General features: G+C 35.8%; 1 protein-coding gene across 23 annotated transcripts in view; it reads right to left on the reverse strand.

The window, feature by feature from the left end:
* LOC106875122 (inositol hexakisphosphate and diphosphoinositol-pentakisphosphate kinase 2) overlaps window positions 1-17,300 on the reverse strand; it is a 139,959-nt gene that overhangs the window by 3,825 nt on the left and 118,834 nt on the right. For 18 of the 23 annotated variants that reach the window (XM_089344104.1, XM_089344086.1, XM_089344102.1 and 15 more), the window contains 2 exons: window positions 11,648-11,734; window positions 981-1,181 (listed from right to left, as the gene is read on the reverse strand). In XM_089344104.1, coding sequence (XP_089200230.1) covers window positions 981-1,181; window positions 11,648-11,734 — 288 coding nt within the window. The remainder of the gene's footprint in view (window positions 1-980; window positions 1,182-11,647; window positions 11,735-17,300) is intronic. The other 5 variants (XM_089344107.1, XM_089344106.1, XM_089344105.1 and 2 more) reach the window with 1 other exon arrangement.

Below are 17,300 nucleotides of genomic sequence, written 5' to 3' on the forward strand. Positions count from 1 at the left end.
TACATGCGTATATCAGACGATGCTTCACACTGCTTGCATTATTCTAATGTGTGTGTGGTCCAGTGGGGAGACTGCTGCACACACGCGCGCTAAGATTGTGGTTTCAATTCCTGGACTGAATGATACATGGTGTTTTTTGTTTTTACTTTTTGAGTAGAGCCCTTTATCTCACACTGATATGTGATTACTTCAACACCTGATGTACACTATATATCAATGCATATATATCTATATATCAATGCATATATAAAAATAAGAGGAATGACCAGCAGAATTTGTAGAACTCTACACGTGCTCCCTTTCGGGTGGACGTCCAGTGTCTAGTTCTGGAAATTATATTTTATAAATCGACAGACTACGCTGATGATCCTGCAGATATTTACTTATGTAAATATTAACAGATGAAACCATGGTACGTAGGTTAATCGTTTTTTTTTTATTTAGTATTTTTTCATTTGTTTTTGCCCTTTTACAGTCTGTTATGTCGCTGAAATTTTTACTGAGAACATATTCTTCATGGTTAGATGATTTGGCATCTATTTCTAGCATATAGGAGTCCACTCCTTTCCTCTTATTTTTGTTTGTAATATAATTTTAATCTTCGGATTTTTTTTAATATGCTAGACCACTGGTTCTAATTGATTAATATCAATTTCTACCCTTATTATTAAATTTTAAATTTCAATGCATATATATGTATGTGTGTATATATACATATATCAATGCATATGTATGTGTGTGTATAGACATATACGTAAATGTTGAACAGTAAGAATGAGTGCTCAGCACTGAATTGGTGAATATACATTTATACACACATACATACATAGAAACACACACACACACACACCTACAGAGTAAGCCCTCTTTCAACAGCAAGTACCCGGGTAAAATAAGCCGCCCATATGTATCAAAGACTTGTGTTCTTGTTTTCTTTTTTTTGTTCAGTCAAATAAACCAAACACAAAACTGACCCTTACCTTTGTGTAGGACACCCAAGGGTGCGATTGAAGGCCTCTGGGAAGATGACAGGGATGCTTCGTTGGGCGGCGACGAAGCTGGGGTGTTGAACCCTATTGACATGGCTTTCTTCAAAAAACTATTGACATCACTGAGTGTAAGGGCATTGTGTAGCGTCTCCAGGGCTCGTACTGATGGCACCATCGTGTAACCTTCAATACCTGCAAAGAAACCGAGGAAGGATGCAGCTGATTAATGGTGGAATAAACACCTAATATATATAAATATATATATATATATATATATATATATATATACATATATATACATATATATATACATACATATACATACATATATATATACATACATATACATACATATATATATACATACATATACATACATATATATATACATACACATATATATATATATATATATATATATATATATATATATATACATACATATATATACATACACACACACACATATATACATATATATATGTGTGTGTGTGTATATATATATATATATATATATATATATATGTATGTATGTATATATATGTATGTATATATGTATGTATGTATATATGTATGCATATATATATATGTATGTATATATATATATATATATATATATATATATATATATATATATATATATATATATATATATATATATATATGTATGTATGTATATATATGTATATATACATATATATATATTTATATATATCTATATATATATGTGTATATATATATATATATAAATTTTGTTCGTTTTTTGTAATTGTCAAATTTTTTCGCCATGAACGGTTTGTGTTTTTAAACGGAGTGTATTTTTTCTGTTATATCTGTTCCTGAATGATGTGTAAAGAAATTTTGATTTAAGCATCTTAATGAATTCTTTATACTGAAATATATATTGAAGAAGATAAATATGTTCTTTTGAATTTATACGTTTTTGCGTCGTAACTCCTTCATTATTATTAATATAACCAAAAGGATTGATTCTTGAAGAGTCTGCATACCTTCACTGTCGTTTTTTTCTGCTATTTTGGTGATGATTTTTTAAGTTAGCTTACCAATTATTTTTGTTGGTAGTTAATTTAAAATATATTGTTATCTATATATATAAAAATGAGAATGTGTGTCTGTCTGTGAATCCCTAAAACTCGAGAACTACACAACCAATTTCATTCAAATTTTACAGATGCCTTACTTATGGTTCCAGTTGTGTTTTAGTCAAAAAAAATTTTTTACTTCTTGCAGAGTTCGAGCCCACGGCAACATAATATCTCCTCCACTATTTAAGTATTACGTGTCAAAAGTGAAACAAAAACACTCATGTCAAATACTTTCACTTTAAAAATGAAACTATTCTACTAACTGAAACAATCACATTTCGATGAGAGAAAGAGATGTATATGTATACATATACATGTATATGTACACGTATATGCATAGATATATATATATATATATATATAGATCTATATGCATATATGTATATGTATACACATTTGTAGATGTATATATATAGATGTACATGTAATATCTACACATATATACATGCATACAGATATCTATACATATATACACCCATCACACACAAACACACACATTAGTCATTTGTTTTCTTATCCAAAACTACGTCAAAAGTACTGAACGGATCTTTATGAAATTTAGAAATTATATTCTACTAGCAGAAATACCCGGCTTTGCCCGGGTTAAAGAGAATAATGAAATCTAAAAACGCCGTCTAGACTACGCAACCCTCAACTGTTAGTAGCTACGATACCATATTTCTACATTAATAACTCTCCAATCCATGCCAGCATGGAACATAGACATTAAGTGGAATGCCAGTCTCTCATCTATGAGGGCCTTGAAATCAATGTTACCAACTGGGGACTATGTGTGTCGCAGTGATAATAAAAAGACCCAAAGGAGGTCTGCAACGAAATAATTTTACTCAACACTTTGCAAGTGAATCAGTGGAGGCAAAGATGCGTCTCATTTACTTGACAATTTATGCACCACATTGCAGAAATCCCAATGTAAGTATATCTGAAAGGGTAGTCTTACACTGTTGTACAGTTGAATTACAAATAATGCTCATCTGTTATGTTCGGGTTAAAATTTCATCAACATCAAAAATATATGAATTTTCATGGGAGTTATGGCCGTTATACATAGAATATAATTTCCAAATTTCATAAAGATCCGTTCAGTACTTTTGACGTAGTTTTGGATAAGAAAACAAATGACTAATGTGTGTGTTTGTGTGCATGTGTTTGTGTGTGATGGGTGTATATATGTATAGATATCTGTATGCATGTATATATATGTATATATACTCTTTTACTCTTTTACTTGTTTCAGTCATTTGACTGCGGCCATGCTGGAGCACCACCTTTAGTCGAGCAAATCGACCCCAGGACTTATTCTTTTGTAAGCCTAGACTTATTCTATCGGTCTCTTTTGCCGAACCGCTAAGTTACGGGGACGTAAACACACCAGCATCGGTTGTCAAGCGATGTTGGGGGGACAAACACAGACACACAAACATACACACACATATATATATATATACATATATACGACGGGCTTCTTTCAGTTTCCATCTACCAAATCCACTCACAAGGCTTTGATCGGCCCGAGGCTACAGTAGAAGACACTTGCCCAAGGTGCCACGCAGTGGGACTGAAACCGGAACCATGTGGTTGGTAAGCAAGCTACTTACCACACAGCCACTCCTATGTACATCTATATATATATACACATCTACACATGTGTATACATATACATGTATGCATATAGATCTATATCTATATATATATATATCTATGCATATACGTGTACATATACATGTATATGTATACATATACATCTCTTTCTCTCTTTCTGAAAGTATCTGTCATTACAGTATCGAAATGTGATTGTTTCAGTTACTTATTTACTTGACAATTTATGCACCACATTGCAGAAATCACAATGTAAGTATATCTGAAAGGATAGTCTTACACTGTTGTACCGTTGAATTACAAATAATGCTCATCTGTTATGTTCGGGTGACCCTATAGCTACCAATGGTACAACTGTATTCGTCTTTGCTTAGGAAAAATGACTAAATTGTGGGTGTGAAGTCTCCATGAAGGGGTCTTTGTAACTTCTAAGAAGAAAAAATTTTAGAAATATTACTTTATTTGTGTGTAATCTGTATGGTTAAAATTTCATCAACATCAAAAATATATGAATTTTCATGGGGGTTATGGCCATTATGCATAGAATATAATTTCCAAATTTCTTAAAGATCCATTCAATACTCTTGACGTAGTTTTGGATAAGAAAACAAATGACTAATGTGTGTGTTTGTGTGCATATATATGTGTGTGTGTATGGGTGTATATATGTATAGATATCTGTATGCTTTTATATATGTGTACATATTAGATGTACACCTATATATATACATATACATGTATGCATATAGATCTATATCTATATATATATCTATACATATACGTGTACATATACATGTATATGTATACATATACATCTCTCTCTCTCTTTCTCTCTCTCTCTCTGTATATATATATATATATATATATATATATACATACACACACCATTAAAGTGAAAGTATCTGTCATTACAGTATCGAAATGTGATTGTTTCAGTTAGTGGAATAGTTTCATTTTTAGAGTGAAAGTATTTGACATGAGTGTTTTTGTTTCACTTTTGACACGTAATACTTAAATAGTGGAGGAGATATGATGTTGCTGTGGGCTCGAACTATGCAAGAAGTTAAAAAATTTTTTTGAGTAAAACACAACCGGAACCCTAAGTAAGACATGTGTAAAATTTGAATGAAATTGGTTGTGTAGTTCTCGAGTTTTAGGGAAACACACAGACAGACAGACAGACAGGCAGACAGACACACATTCTCATTTTTATATATATAGATGTATAACGGCCATAACTCCCATGAAAATTCATATATTTTTGATGTTGATGAAATTTTAACCCGAACATAACAGATGAGCATTATTTGTAATTCAACGGTACAACGGTGTAAGACTACCCTTTCAGATATACTTACATTGGGATTTCTGCAATGTGGTGCATAAATTGTCAAGTAAATGAGACGCATCTTTGCCTCCACTGATTCACTTGCAAAGTGTTGAGTAAAATTATTTCGTTGCAGACCTCCTTTGGGTCTTTTTATTATCACTACGACACACATAGTCCCCAGTTGGTAACATTGATTTCAAGGCCCTCCTAGATGAGAGACTGGCATTCCACTTAATGTCTATGTTCCATGCTGGCATGGATTGGAGAGTTATTAATGTAGAAATATGGTATCGTAGCTACTAACAGTTGAGGGTTGCGTAGTCTAGACAGCGTTTTTAGATTTCATTATTCTCTTTAACCCGGGCAAAGCCGGGTATTTCTGCTAGTATATATATATATATATATATATATATATATATATATATATATATATATATATATATATATATATATATATCAGAATAAGGAGCTATAAATAAGAGGTTGCACTCTGTAGCAAAATTTTAATTTATATTTTTATATTTGTTGGTCATCAAAAAATGTTATTTTCTATTTGCTTCTATCTAGAAATGAAAGGAAATGACTACTCTTCTCTTCACATTTTGCTTTTGTCACCCGGACATCAATGTTCTCAAACTGATTTATTTTCCATTACATTTCAGACAGATTAAGGGCCGAATTGCCAAAGCAGAAATATTGTTAGAGCAAATATTCTGCTCAATACCACAATTTTGTTTGTCAGCAGCTTGACTTTAACCACTTGAGCATATCCCTTAATGCTTGACAATATGTGCATCTCTGATGACGAGCAGGAATATTTGGGGAACACAATAGCCATGTGTTGAGAAGGATTCTTTGGAGGGTTTGAATAATTACTGTAACAAAAGCAAAGTTTGAAGGAAATATTCGCCATTTTTCATACTTTCAAAGGGCAAGAAAATAAGAAGTAACAACTGCAACCTAAGGACAAAAATCATGTTACACAAGGATATCAATCTGGAGAAAATACAAATACACCAGGCTAACAAATGCTTTTCTGATCGCTATAGAACTATAGGTAAATCCAAACGGGAGATCTGAAGTGGAAGTCTGTTTCCAGTTGAATTTGTAAATCCTTACTTACAAAACCAACTTAAATATGGTAAGTTGTCACAGAGTGATATACAAAAACAAAAAGGTCATAAATAAGAGGATTCATTTATCGGTGCACCACAGACTTACAGTCGTTTCTGATAAAAATTTTGGGTGCATTCGTAGTTCTGTTTACTCAACATGTTGACTGATCGATTGAAAATAGTGAAAGAACGTTAAAAATGCTGTCATCTTTGGAATTCAGCACATCGGGTGCCAAAGTAAATAGAAACGAAAGCAATAAAAAGGTATGGAAAGAGCTGGAGGTAGACACACACACGCACACACTTACCTATGTAAATATATACTCTGTGTGTGTGTGTGTGTGAATCTGTTGGTTATTAAGATTCAAAACGATGGAAAACAAAACAAAAAAACAAAAACATCGAATGCAACAACATGCAAGATGACCGCAATGTCAAATATGCAGTTATGAATTATCAAAACAACAATAACAACTCATAATTATACAAACTAATAATAATAATAATAATAATAATAATAATAATAATAATAATAAAAAAAAAAAATATTCAGACAAATACATAACAAAAACACCAGGACTTACAAATATATATAACATACAGAAAATTGCACTACTGGGCATTGCACACATCCTACGCAAAACACTTTCAATACAGTAACCATAAGAGCACCACAGCAAACCACAGCACATACCCAAGGCACACAGAGCTGCGCTCGGTAGTGAAGTGAAAGCACGTTATAAAAATAAAACTACTGAACCATAATAATAATAATAATAAAACAACAACAATGACAGTTTCAAATTTTGGGCCAAGGCCATAATTAATAATTATCAATATTAATAACAACAACAATGGTAATTGTTGTTTCTTTCATTGGCCAACAGGGCCCCAATACAATGGAGGACAATAGAAAGCATGAAAGAGAAACACACACACAACATGACAGTAGGGGATGGGAACAGTTTGGGTTTCCATTGAACCAAACGAGCATAACCGAAAAAAGTAAAACAGAAAAATAAAAAACCCAATAAGAAAAAGAAAAACTTCTCTAACAAAAGTGGGGAAGACCATTTTGGGTAAATCAGGGATCTGCCCCACTCCACACAAAAAAAAAAGGGCTTGGCTCTCCTCTCTTGCTACATAAAAAGAAAAGCATACTCAAAGAAGACCCAATCAAGTCCTGTTGGTCTTGCTGCTTCCACTACATAGGGGGCAGACATGGCTGTGTGGTTAAGAAACCAATTTTCCAACCATGTGCTCTTGGGATCGGTTCCACTGCGTAGCACCTTGGGCAGTGCCTTCTGCTAAAGCTCAGGGTGGACCAAAGCTTTGTGAAAGGATTTGGTAGATGAAAATTGAAAGGGGCTCATGTGAGGATGTATATGTTTGTGTCCAGACATTGTGAAGGTGCATGGTTCAGTGGTTAGAGTGCCAGGCTCACAATCATGACATAGTGTTCTTGAGCAAGACACTTTATTTCATGTTGCGCAAGTTCGCTCATCTGTAGAAAGGAGTTATGACATCACTGGTGCCAAGCTGTATCGGCCCCTTTGCCTTTCCCTTGGATAACATCAGTGGCATGGAGAGGGGAGGCTGGTATGCATGGGCGACTGCTGGTCTTCCATAAACAACCTTGCCTAGACTTGTGCCTCAGAGGGGAACATTCTAGGTGCAATCCCATGGTCATTTCATGAATGAAAGGTATCTTTACTCTTGTCTAGTCAGAAACAAGCACCACAGTCATACAAGAGAAATGGTTCATTTCCAGTCTTTCATGGAAAACATTTCTTTTGCTAAACACACCCACAATGCGGGCGTCAGCTGCACCTTATTCTCTACCATCCACATTCTCTTCAAGTTACCCTCATAGAAGTGGATGAGAGCTTGGCCAGAGAGGACGACACTTGTCTTTAACCCTTTAACATTTATATTATTCTGGCAAGCCGGTGGCATGTAAAACCACCCACTACACTCTCTGAGTGGTTGGCGTTAGGAAGGGCATCCAGCTGTAGAAACTCTGCCAAATCAGATTGGAGCCTGGTGTAGCCTTCTGGTTTCATCAGTCCTCAGTCAAATCGTCCAACCCATGCTAGCATGGAAAGCGGACGTTAAACGACAATGATGATGATGATGATGTCAAACGTGATGCTTATTTGTTCACATTGTTCTGAATCAATCATGCAGATGTGATTGTATAAGTTTAGAATGACATTGTAGGGGAAATGTGTGTGGCCAAATGTAGCCAGTCTGAGCATAAAGGGAGTAGAATAATTGAGCCAGATATGGCCAGTGCCAAAAGTTAGAAATAAAATAATACTCAAGACCTTTAGCAATCAGATTTCTCTGTCAAATGTTAATGCTTATCTATTCACATTGTTTTGAATAAATCTTGCATTACTCTGTGAGAGATTTCAATGACATGATTACTCTTTTACTTGTTACAGTCATTTGACTGCGGCCATGCTGGAGCACCGCCTTTTAGTTGAGCTAATCGACCCCAGGACTTATTCTATCGGTTGTCAAGCGATGTTGGGGGGACAAACAGACACACAAACACATACACATACACACACACACACACATATATATATATATATGACGGGCTTCTTTCAGTTTCCATCTACCAAATCCACTCACACGGCTTTGGTCGGCCTGAGGCTATAGTAGAAGACACTTGCCCAAAGTGTCATGCAGCGGGACTGAACCCGGAACCATGTGGTTGGTAAGCAAGCTACTTGCCACACAGCCACTCCTACTGTGTAAGATGCGTGCAAGAGGTCAGATGCGGCCAGTTTGAACGTAAAACAAGTAGAACATTTGAGCCAGGTATGACTGGTTTAAATGCTGAAGGGTTAAACCTTACAGACAATTCCACTAAAACATACCTTTCACCAAAGCCAGCAGAGGTGGGGGGGGGGGGGGAACTAATCAGAACTATTTCTCATACATAGCAAAACTTTGAAGGAAAAGTAGTTTGATGATTAATTTCTTGAAACATGGTCTTTGCTTCCATTTTGAAAACAAGGAAGAATTTAATGAAATAACTTTGTCATTAACGACCCTCCAATTAATTACAAGATATTATCATCTTCATGGGTCATGCCTGATGACTGCGCCAAGATGTCAGATGTGTTACAAAACGTTGTTTGGTATCTCCCCAGCACAAGAAACCATTAGTAGCACATAAAAACATGGATTGTCTATTAAATAATATGAATCTCTCACCAGATGGAGTACTTTTTTGCTGATTTTACCATCACAAAACAACACATTAGCTACACACACACACATATGCATATATATATATATATATATACACATACATACACATATGCATATATATATATATACACACATACAAATACACACACACACACACACACATATATATATATATATATATATATATATGCATACACACAAACACACACACACAAATATAAACTATATTTAAACACAGATATATGGAAGGTGGAAAGAAAAGACCCATGCACATCTTATATCAAACCTGAAAACAAAACCGAAACATTGAAACATGCTCCTCCACACCACCCCTACCACACTGCCGCCACCACCACAAACCATTATCTCAGCCCATGGTTGGTTCAATACAGAGCAGGAACAGCACACTTAGTGAGAGCTTGAGAGAGAGAGAGAGAGAGAGAGGACCTGCAATCATGTGGCTGGGAAGCTGTCTGTTCCTCAACAGACAGCCATGTCTGGCACCTACAGACATTGCTCTTCAAAATTCCTGTTTTGTGTTTTTTGTCTCACACAGCCTCATGCCTAAATCTGCAACAGCGTCCCCCTAAGAGAACAAATTTCAGTGACTGCAAACGAATTGTGTTAAGCAGTAGAGAAAGAAAGTCAGTTGTTTCTTGCAACAAATATGCCTGAAGCGAAATTTTTTTTCTTGGCTCCCTAAAATGCTACTGTGGGTCGTCTAATTGACTTTTATGGCTGCAGAGACCATAAAAAAAAAATCTTATATGAACCCCAGTTGAAACCCACTGATATATATACATTCGTGTCTGTGTGTGTGTTCATTTGTTCATTTTTTACATCTATTTTCTCATGTCAGCATGGCTTAGATGAAGTATAATTTAACAGCTTGCAGCCAGATGCATTTTCAGTTATTAATACCATAAAAAAAAAATTTTTTAACTGTTTTTTGCTTCTTCTGTTTTTTTTTTTTACCTTTTCAAGTGAGAGTGAGGAATGTGAGGTCTCTTATTTTACACACTTTCGAAGGTGCAAAGCCAGCAGATGATTTGATGGGCAGGAAACATCACAACAAACACAATATCACTATTTGGGACAATATTCTGAGAACAGGTAAACTATGAAATAGTAGTCATGGCTCTGATGCCAGTGTCACAAAACTGGCACCCATGTTAGTGGCACATAAAAGGCACCTTCTGAGCATTGAGCCCCACAGAAACAATGGCAAGAAGCTCATAATATCTATCTATCTATCTATCTATCTATCTATCTATATATATATATATATATTTGTGTGTGTGTATCCACCCCACTGTTGCCATCACATGACAACAGGTGCTGGTGTGTTTATGTCTCCTTAACTTAGCAGTTTGGCAAAGGAGACCATTAGAATAAGTACTAGGCTTACAAAGAATAAGTTCTTTGACTAAAGACCCTTTAAAGTGGTGCTCCAGTATGGCTGCAGTCAAATGACTGAAACAAATATAAGTATATATATATATATATATATATATATAGATGTATATATATGTATATATATATATATATATATATATATATATATATATATATATAGGAAGTGGAAAAAATCTTTGGTATTATTTATTCTCCATTACACATGTTTCATTTGCTAAGAGGAATTATGTATGAAATGGAACAAGCGTGAGGGTGAATAACAAATACTGTGGCAGTGGTGGTAGTGGCAGTGAGAAGTAGTAGCAGTGTGACAAACAGTGGTAAAGGGAAGCTGAAAGAAAGGCAGGAGGAGCAGACAGAGTAGGAGAACAGTGAAAAGCAGTAGTAGAAGTTGGAGGGAGCTGGAAGAAAGAAGGGAAGACTGAGAACAAAAAAACAAGGGGGTAGATCGGGCAGGGAACATACAAAAAGGTTGTAGCTGGGATTTTTTTCTGTATTTTTTATTTCTCAAGAAAAAGAGGAAGAGAAAGCAGTGAAAAGCAGAGGAAGAGGGGGGGAAAAGCAAGCAGGAGAGTGGTGGAGTGTTGGTGGCAGTGGTGGGTACATGTAGACAACTTCTTCAGGAAGGATGAACAAGAGCAATCAAACACAGCAGAAGAAGGGAGGCCGAGGGAGGAAAGAGGAAAGAGAGAGAGAGAGAGAGAGAGAGAGAGAGAGAGAGGGAGAGAGAGAGAGAGGGAGAGAGAGAGAGAAAGAGAGAGCAGCAGGACAAGGTGTGGGGGACGTGGGACACACAAACAGTTTTTAAAATTTTTTTAAAATTTTTGCGGATAAATAACGACCTACCCTCTTCATTTTGCACTCGATAAGCGGTCACTAGGTCAGGTGCACTAGCTGACCCGGTCAGCACGCTGGTCAGCAATAGGCCAGTCACTGAGAGAAAAGAAAGCAGGTTTCGGTTGGTTAAAAAGTATGGGGGAGGGGAGGAGAAGGAGGCCACAAATAATCAGGGGGGGGTTATCTTGACATTTTTTTGTACCTCCCTCCCCACACACTGGGTTCAAGGTTGATGTTAGTAGGTTTTTTTAATTTTTATATATTTTACTAATTTATTACTATTATGTTGTGTCTGAGGAGAGTCATTTTCTTTTTGCGCCTTAAAATTTAACACACTCACCGTTAAAATTTCCACTTATTTCTTATTTTTATTTCTATTTTCCTATTATTATTATTAGTTTATCATTATTAATTATTATTATTATTATTATTATTATCATATTGAGGTGGTGAGCTGGCAGAATTGTTAGCACGCCAGACATAAATGCTTAGTGGTATTTCACCTGTCCTTACATTCCAAGTTCAAATTCCACCGAGTTCCACCTTGCTTTTCATCTTTTCAAGGTCGATAAAATAAGTACCAGGTAAGTACTGAGTCCAATGTAACTGACTCTCCCCAACCTCCCAAATTTCAAGCCTTGTGCCTAGACAAGAAAGGATTGTTATTATTATTATTATTGGTTTGGATGTGGTGTGATGATGAAAGAGCAACAACTCTTCAAATATGCCCAATATATTTGTTTGTTTTTTTTAATTCCTTTCAGGGTCAATAAATTAGGAACCTTGTGACAAAATTTGAAACCACTTTTATTATTATTATTATTATTATTATTATTATTATTATTATTATTATTATTATTATTAATATCATTATTAAGGTGGTGAGCTGGCAGAGTCATTAGCATGCTCGGCAAACTGCTTAGTGGCATTTCATCTGTCTTTACATTCTGAGTTCAAATTCCGCTGAGGTCGGACCAGTTACGAACTGGGGTCGATGTAATGTACTTCTCTCCTGCCACAAAATTTCAAGCCTTGTGCTTATAGTAGAAAAGATAATTATCTTCGTTATTATTAAGGCAGTGAGCCGGCAGAATCGTTAGCCTGCCAAACAAAATACTGAGAAGCGTTTTACCCATCTTCATGCTCCAAGTTCAAATTCTGCTGGGGGCAATCAAGTAGGTACCAGTAGCAAACTGGGGCTCATGTAATTGCTTATAACATGGATTATTTTCATCATCAACATCATCAGCATCGTTGTCCGATTACTGATTTAGCAGAATACTTAGAGCACGAGATAGAATACCACGTCGTACTAATTCCATTTCATAACATTCTAGGTTCAAATTCTATCGATGCCAACTTCATCTCTCATCTCTCTAGAGTCGATAAAATGAAGTACCAGTTAAGTATGGAGAGGCAGCAAGATAGGTAACAGTATTGGCTGACTCCTTCCCTTCAAAATTATTAGTCCTATACCTAAATTATAAACAATTTAAGGTGGTGCTCCAGCATGGCCACGGTTAAATGACTGAAACAAGTGAAAGAATTTAATAAGAGAAATGCTTCTCGTAACCAAGCCTTTTAAATAATAATAGTAGTAATAATAATAATAATAATTATTATTATTATTGTCATTATTATTTCCGGTGGCAAGCTAGCAGAACCATTAGCACACCAGGCAAAATGCTTCGCTGCATTTCATTTGTCTATGTTCTGAGTTCAAATTCTGCCGAGGTCAGCTTTGCTTTTCATCCTTTCGGAGCCAATAAATTAAGTACCATTTGAGTACTGGGATCAATCTAATCAACTTAACCCCTCCTCAAGCAAAACTGTTAAGCCTTGTGCCTTTAGTAGAAAGGATTATTATTTTTATTATTACGACAATCAACTAGTCCCTTCAAAATTTCAGGCCTTGTGCCTTATGTAGAAAGGGGTCATTACTGTAATTATTAGGGTGTCGAGCCAGTAGAGTCGTTACTATGCCAAACAAAATAATTATAAGCATTTCTTCAGATTTTTATATTCCGAGTTCAAATGACATGGATGTTGGCTTTGCCATTCACCCCTTCAGGGTTGATAAAATAAGCACCAGTGAGTAGTGGGGCTGATGTAACGGGCTTAACCACCCCCTCTCCCAAAATTGCTAGCCTTGTGGTTAAATTTGGAACCTTAATTATTACTATTATAATCAACAAGGCCCCCTCAAATTTTCAGGCTTTGTGGCTACAGTAGGAAGAGTTACTCTTTTACGTGTTTCAGTCATTTGACTGTGGCCATGCTGGAGCACCGCCTTTAGTTGAACAAATTGACCCCAGGAATTGTTCTTTATAAGCCTAGTACTTATTCTGTCAGGTGTCTTTTGCTGAACCATTAAGTTATGGGGACATAAACACACCAATATCGGTTGTCAAATTTTGGTGAGGGGAACAAACACAGACGCACACACACACATATATATACATATACATATATACGACGGGCTTCTTTCAGTTTCCGTTCATCAAATCCACTGACAAGGCCTTGGTTGGCCTGAGGTTATAGTAGAAGACACTTGCCCAAGGTGTCATGCAGTGGGACTGAACCCAGAACCATATGGTTGGGAAGCAGGCTTCTTACCACACAGCCACACATTATTATTATTATTATTATTATTATTATTATTATCAAAGTGGTGATCTTCCCAGATAATTATTATTATTATTCTAGACAAAATGCTTAACGGCATTTCTTTAGATGTCTCATTGAATTCAAATGATGGCTGAGGTTGACTTAGTCTTCAAACATTTCCAGATGGATAAAATGAGAACCAGTCCAAATCAGGGTTAATGTAATTGACTTCCCCACCCAGAGAATTTGCAGGCCTTGTGCCAAAATAAGGCTGAATTTGAACCCACAGTGTAGCGATGAGCGAAATACCACTAAGCATTTTATCCAGCACGCTAACGGTTTTGCCAGCTCACCACCTTAATAATAATAATAATAATAATAATAATAATAAAATGATAATAATAAGAACAATAAAAATAATAATTTTTACAAATTATGCATTTCTAATTTTTTTTAAGCAACCATTTAATAATTGATAATATTAAAAATAATAACAATTTTATATATTTTGGGTTATATTTTTTAAATATATAATAAAATAAAAACTATAATTATAATTATAAACAATAAGGTCTTGATTTATAATCGAAGAACTGTGATGTGTGACATTTTGGAGAGAATAAACCCAAGAAGAACAAAGCAAAAAAAAAAAAAAAAAAGGAAATAAAAATGAAGTGATGGAGGTGAAGTTGGAGGAGGAGGGGAAAGCCAGCAGGAAGTCGGTGGGGATTGAAGAAAGAAATTTTAGCCATTGTAACTTTTTTTCAAAGAAACCGAAAACAATGAGAAAGGGGGGAAGGCTGGGCTGGTGGAAGAAAAGAAAAAGAAAAAGAAAAGAAACAAAAATATAACCAAAAATAACCCTGAGATGTTTGTTGTTGAACTGAAAATAACAGCAAACTTAATAAGAAGAATAAGGTGAAAATAAACGAGGAAAGAAAATAAACAAGGGGAAAAATGACACAAAACAATGAAATATGGCAAATTTGATAATGGAGAAAAAGAGGATTGGGAAACAAAAACGAAAGGTTTGGGGTGAAAAAAGGAAAATTCAATGTTGAGGCAACAAAGAACAATATATATATTATATATATATATTATATATATATATATATATATATATATATATATATATATATATATATATATATATATATGTATAAAATATATAGGGCAGGGAATCGTTAATTAGTAATAAAATTAATAATTAACAATTTTGCCGAGTAGCTCAGTATGAAAAAACCTTTATCGGTAAAACCATTTATAATCATAAATATACAGGGATTATGGAGACGCAGGCTCCTGCTAATCCCTGTATATTTATGATTATATATATATATGTATGTATGTATACACTGGCAGAGGAAATATATAGTGAAAAACAAAAGTAGATGAAGCAAAGGCTAACAAAAATAAAATGCAAAATTCAAGAAAATTAAGAGAGCAAATGGACAAGTTTTAAAATGATAACAACATATGATGGAGAATTTACAGCAAAAAGAAAACAAAACAAAAAGAAAATATCTTTTAAACATGAGAAATATGAAACAGAAATGAAATAAAATGCACACAAAAAAAGACAATTTAATTTGAGAATAGTGACATACACACACACACACGTGCATTGGTGTGTGCATGTATGTATATTAACAACAAACAAGAGTAAATGATGATGATGACATATGTGTATGTATGTATACACACACATAAAGAGAATGAATGGGAGAAAGAGAGCCTGCCTTATGTCGACCCAATAGAGGGACCAGCTATCCGAGTTGATAGTACCAGGGTAGATAAAGCAATTAAGAGTATGAAGACCGGGAAAGCCCCCGGCCCATCAGGAATCACTGCAGAGATGCTCAAAATATCTGGCAGTGTTGGCTATAGCCTAGTCACCCGTATTACGAACCAGGTGATACACGAAGGAGTCATACCCTATGACTGGTGTAGCAGCATCATAGTCAACTGCTACAAAGGTAAAGGGGACGCTTTAGATACAAATAATTACAGAGGCATCAAGCTGTTAGATCAGGTTATGAAAGTTACAGAGAGGGTCATAGCCCAACTAATTAGGGAGCGAATCAATTTAGATGAGATGCAGTTTGGGTTCGTGCCAGGTAAAAGCACTACTGATGCCTTATTTCTAGTGAGACAGTTGCAAGAGAAATACCTAGCCAAGGATAAACCTCTGTACCTGGCTTTCGTTGACATGGAGAAAGCCTTTGACAGGGTCCCCCGATCCCTTATCTGGTGGTCAATGAGGAAACTTGGGATAGAAGAATGGCTAGTGAGAGCTGTGCGAGCCATGTACAGAGATGCGGCCAGTAAGGTGAGGGTTGGAAATGAGTACAGCAATGAATTCCGGGTAGAGGTAGGGGTCCACCAAGGTTCCGTCCTCAGCCCCCTATTATTTACCATAGTCCTCCAGGCAATCACAGAGGAGTTCAAGACAGGTTGCCCCTGGGAGCTCCTCTATGCTGATGACCTTGCCCTAATTGCGGAGTCACTATCAGAACTAGAGGAGAAGTTTCAGGTGTGGAAGCAAGGTCTAGAACTGAAGGGCCTTAGAGTCAACCTAGCTAAAACCAAAATCCTAATAAGTAGGAAGGTAGATAAAACACAAACCCCTTCAGGTAGATGGCCCTGCTCAGTATGTAGAAAAGGAGTAGGTAGTAACTCTATAAGATGTACCCGGTGCAAGCTATGGACACATAAGAGGTGCAGCAACATCAAAGGCAGGTTAACTAGCAAGTTAGTTTTTGTTTGTGGCAGATGTTCAGGTGCAATAAAGACTGCAAACAAACAGGAAACAACTTCTATCTCATTCCAGGGTGAAAAACTAGAGGTAGTCGATAGCTTCCGCTATCTGGGCGACCAAGTTAGTAGTGGGGGTGGGTGCGCTGAAAGTGTAGCTGCTAGAATAAGAATAGCCTGGGCAAAGTTTAGAGAGCTCTTACCCCTGCTGGCGACAAAGGGACTCTCACTCAGAGTAAAAGGCAGACTGTATGACGCATGCGTACGAACAACCATGCTACATGGCAGTGAAACATGGGCT

Source organism: Octopus bimaculoides, chromosome 28 (assembly GCF_046866305.1).
Source record: "Octopus bimaculoides isolate indiv1 chromosome 28, ASM4686630v1, whole genome shotgun sequence".
In the NCBI taxonomy this organism is placed as follows: Eukaryota; Metazoa; Mollusca; class Cephalopoda; order Octopoda; family Octopodidae; genus Octopus; species Octopus bimaculoides.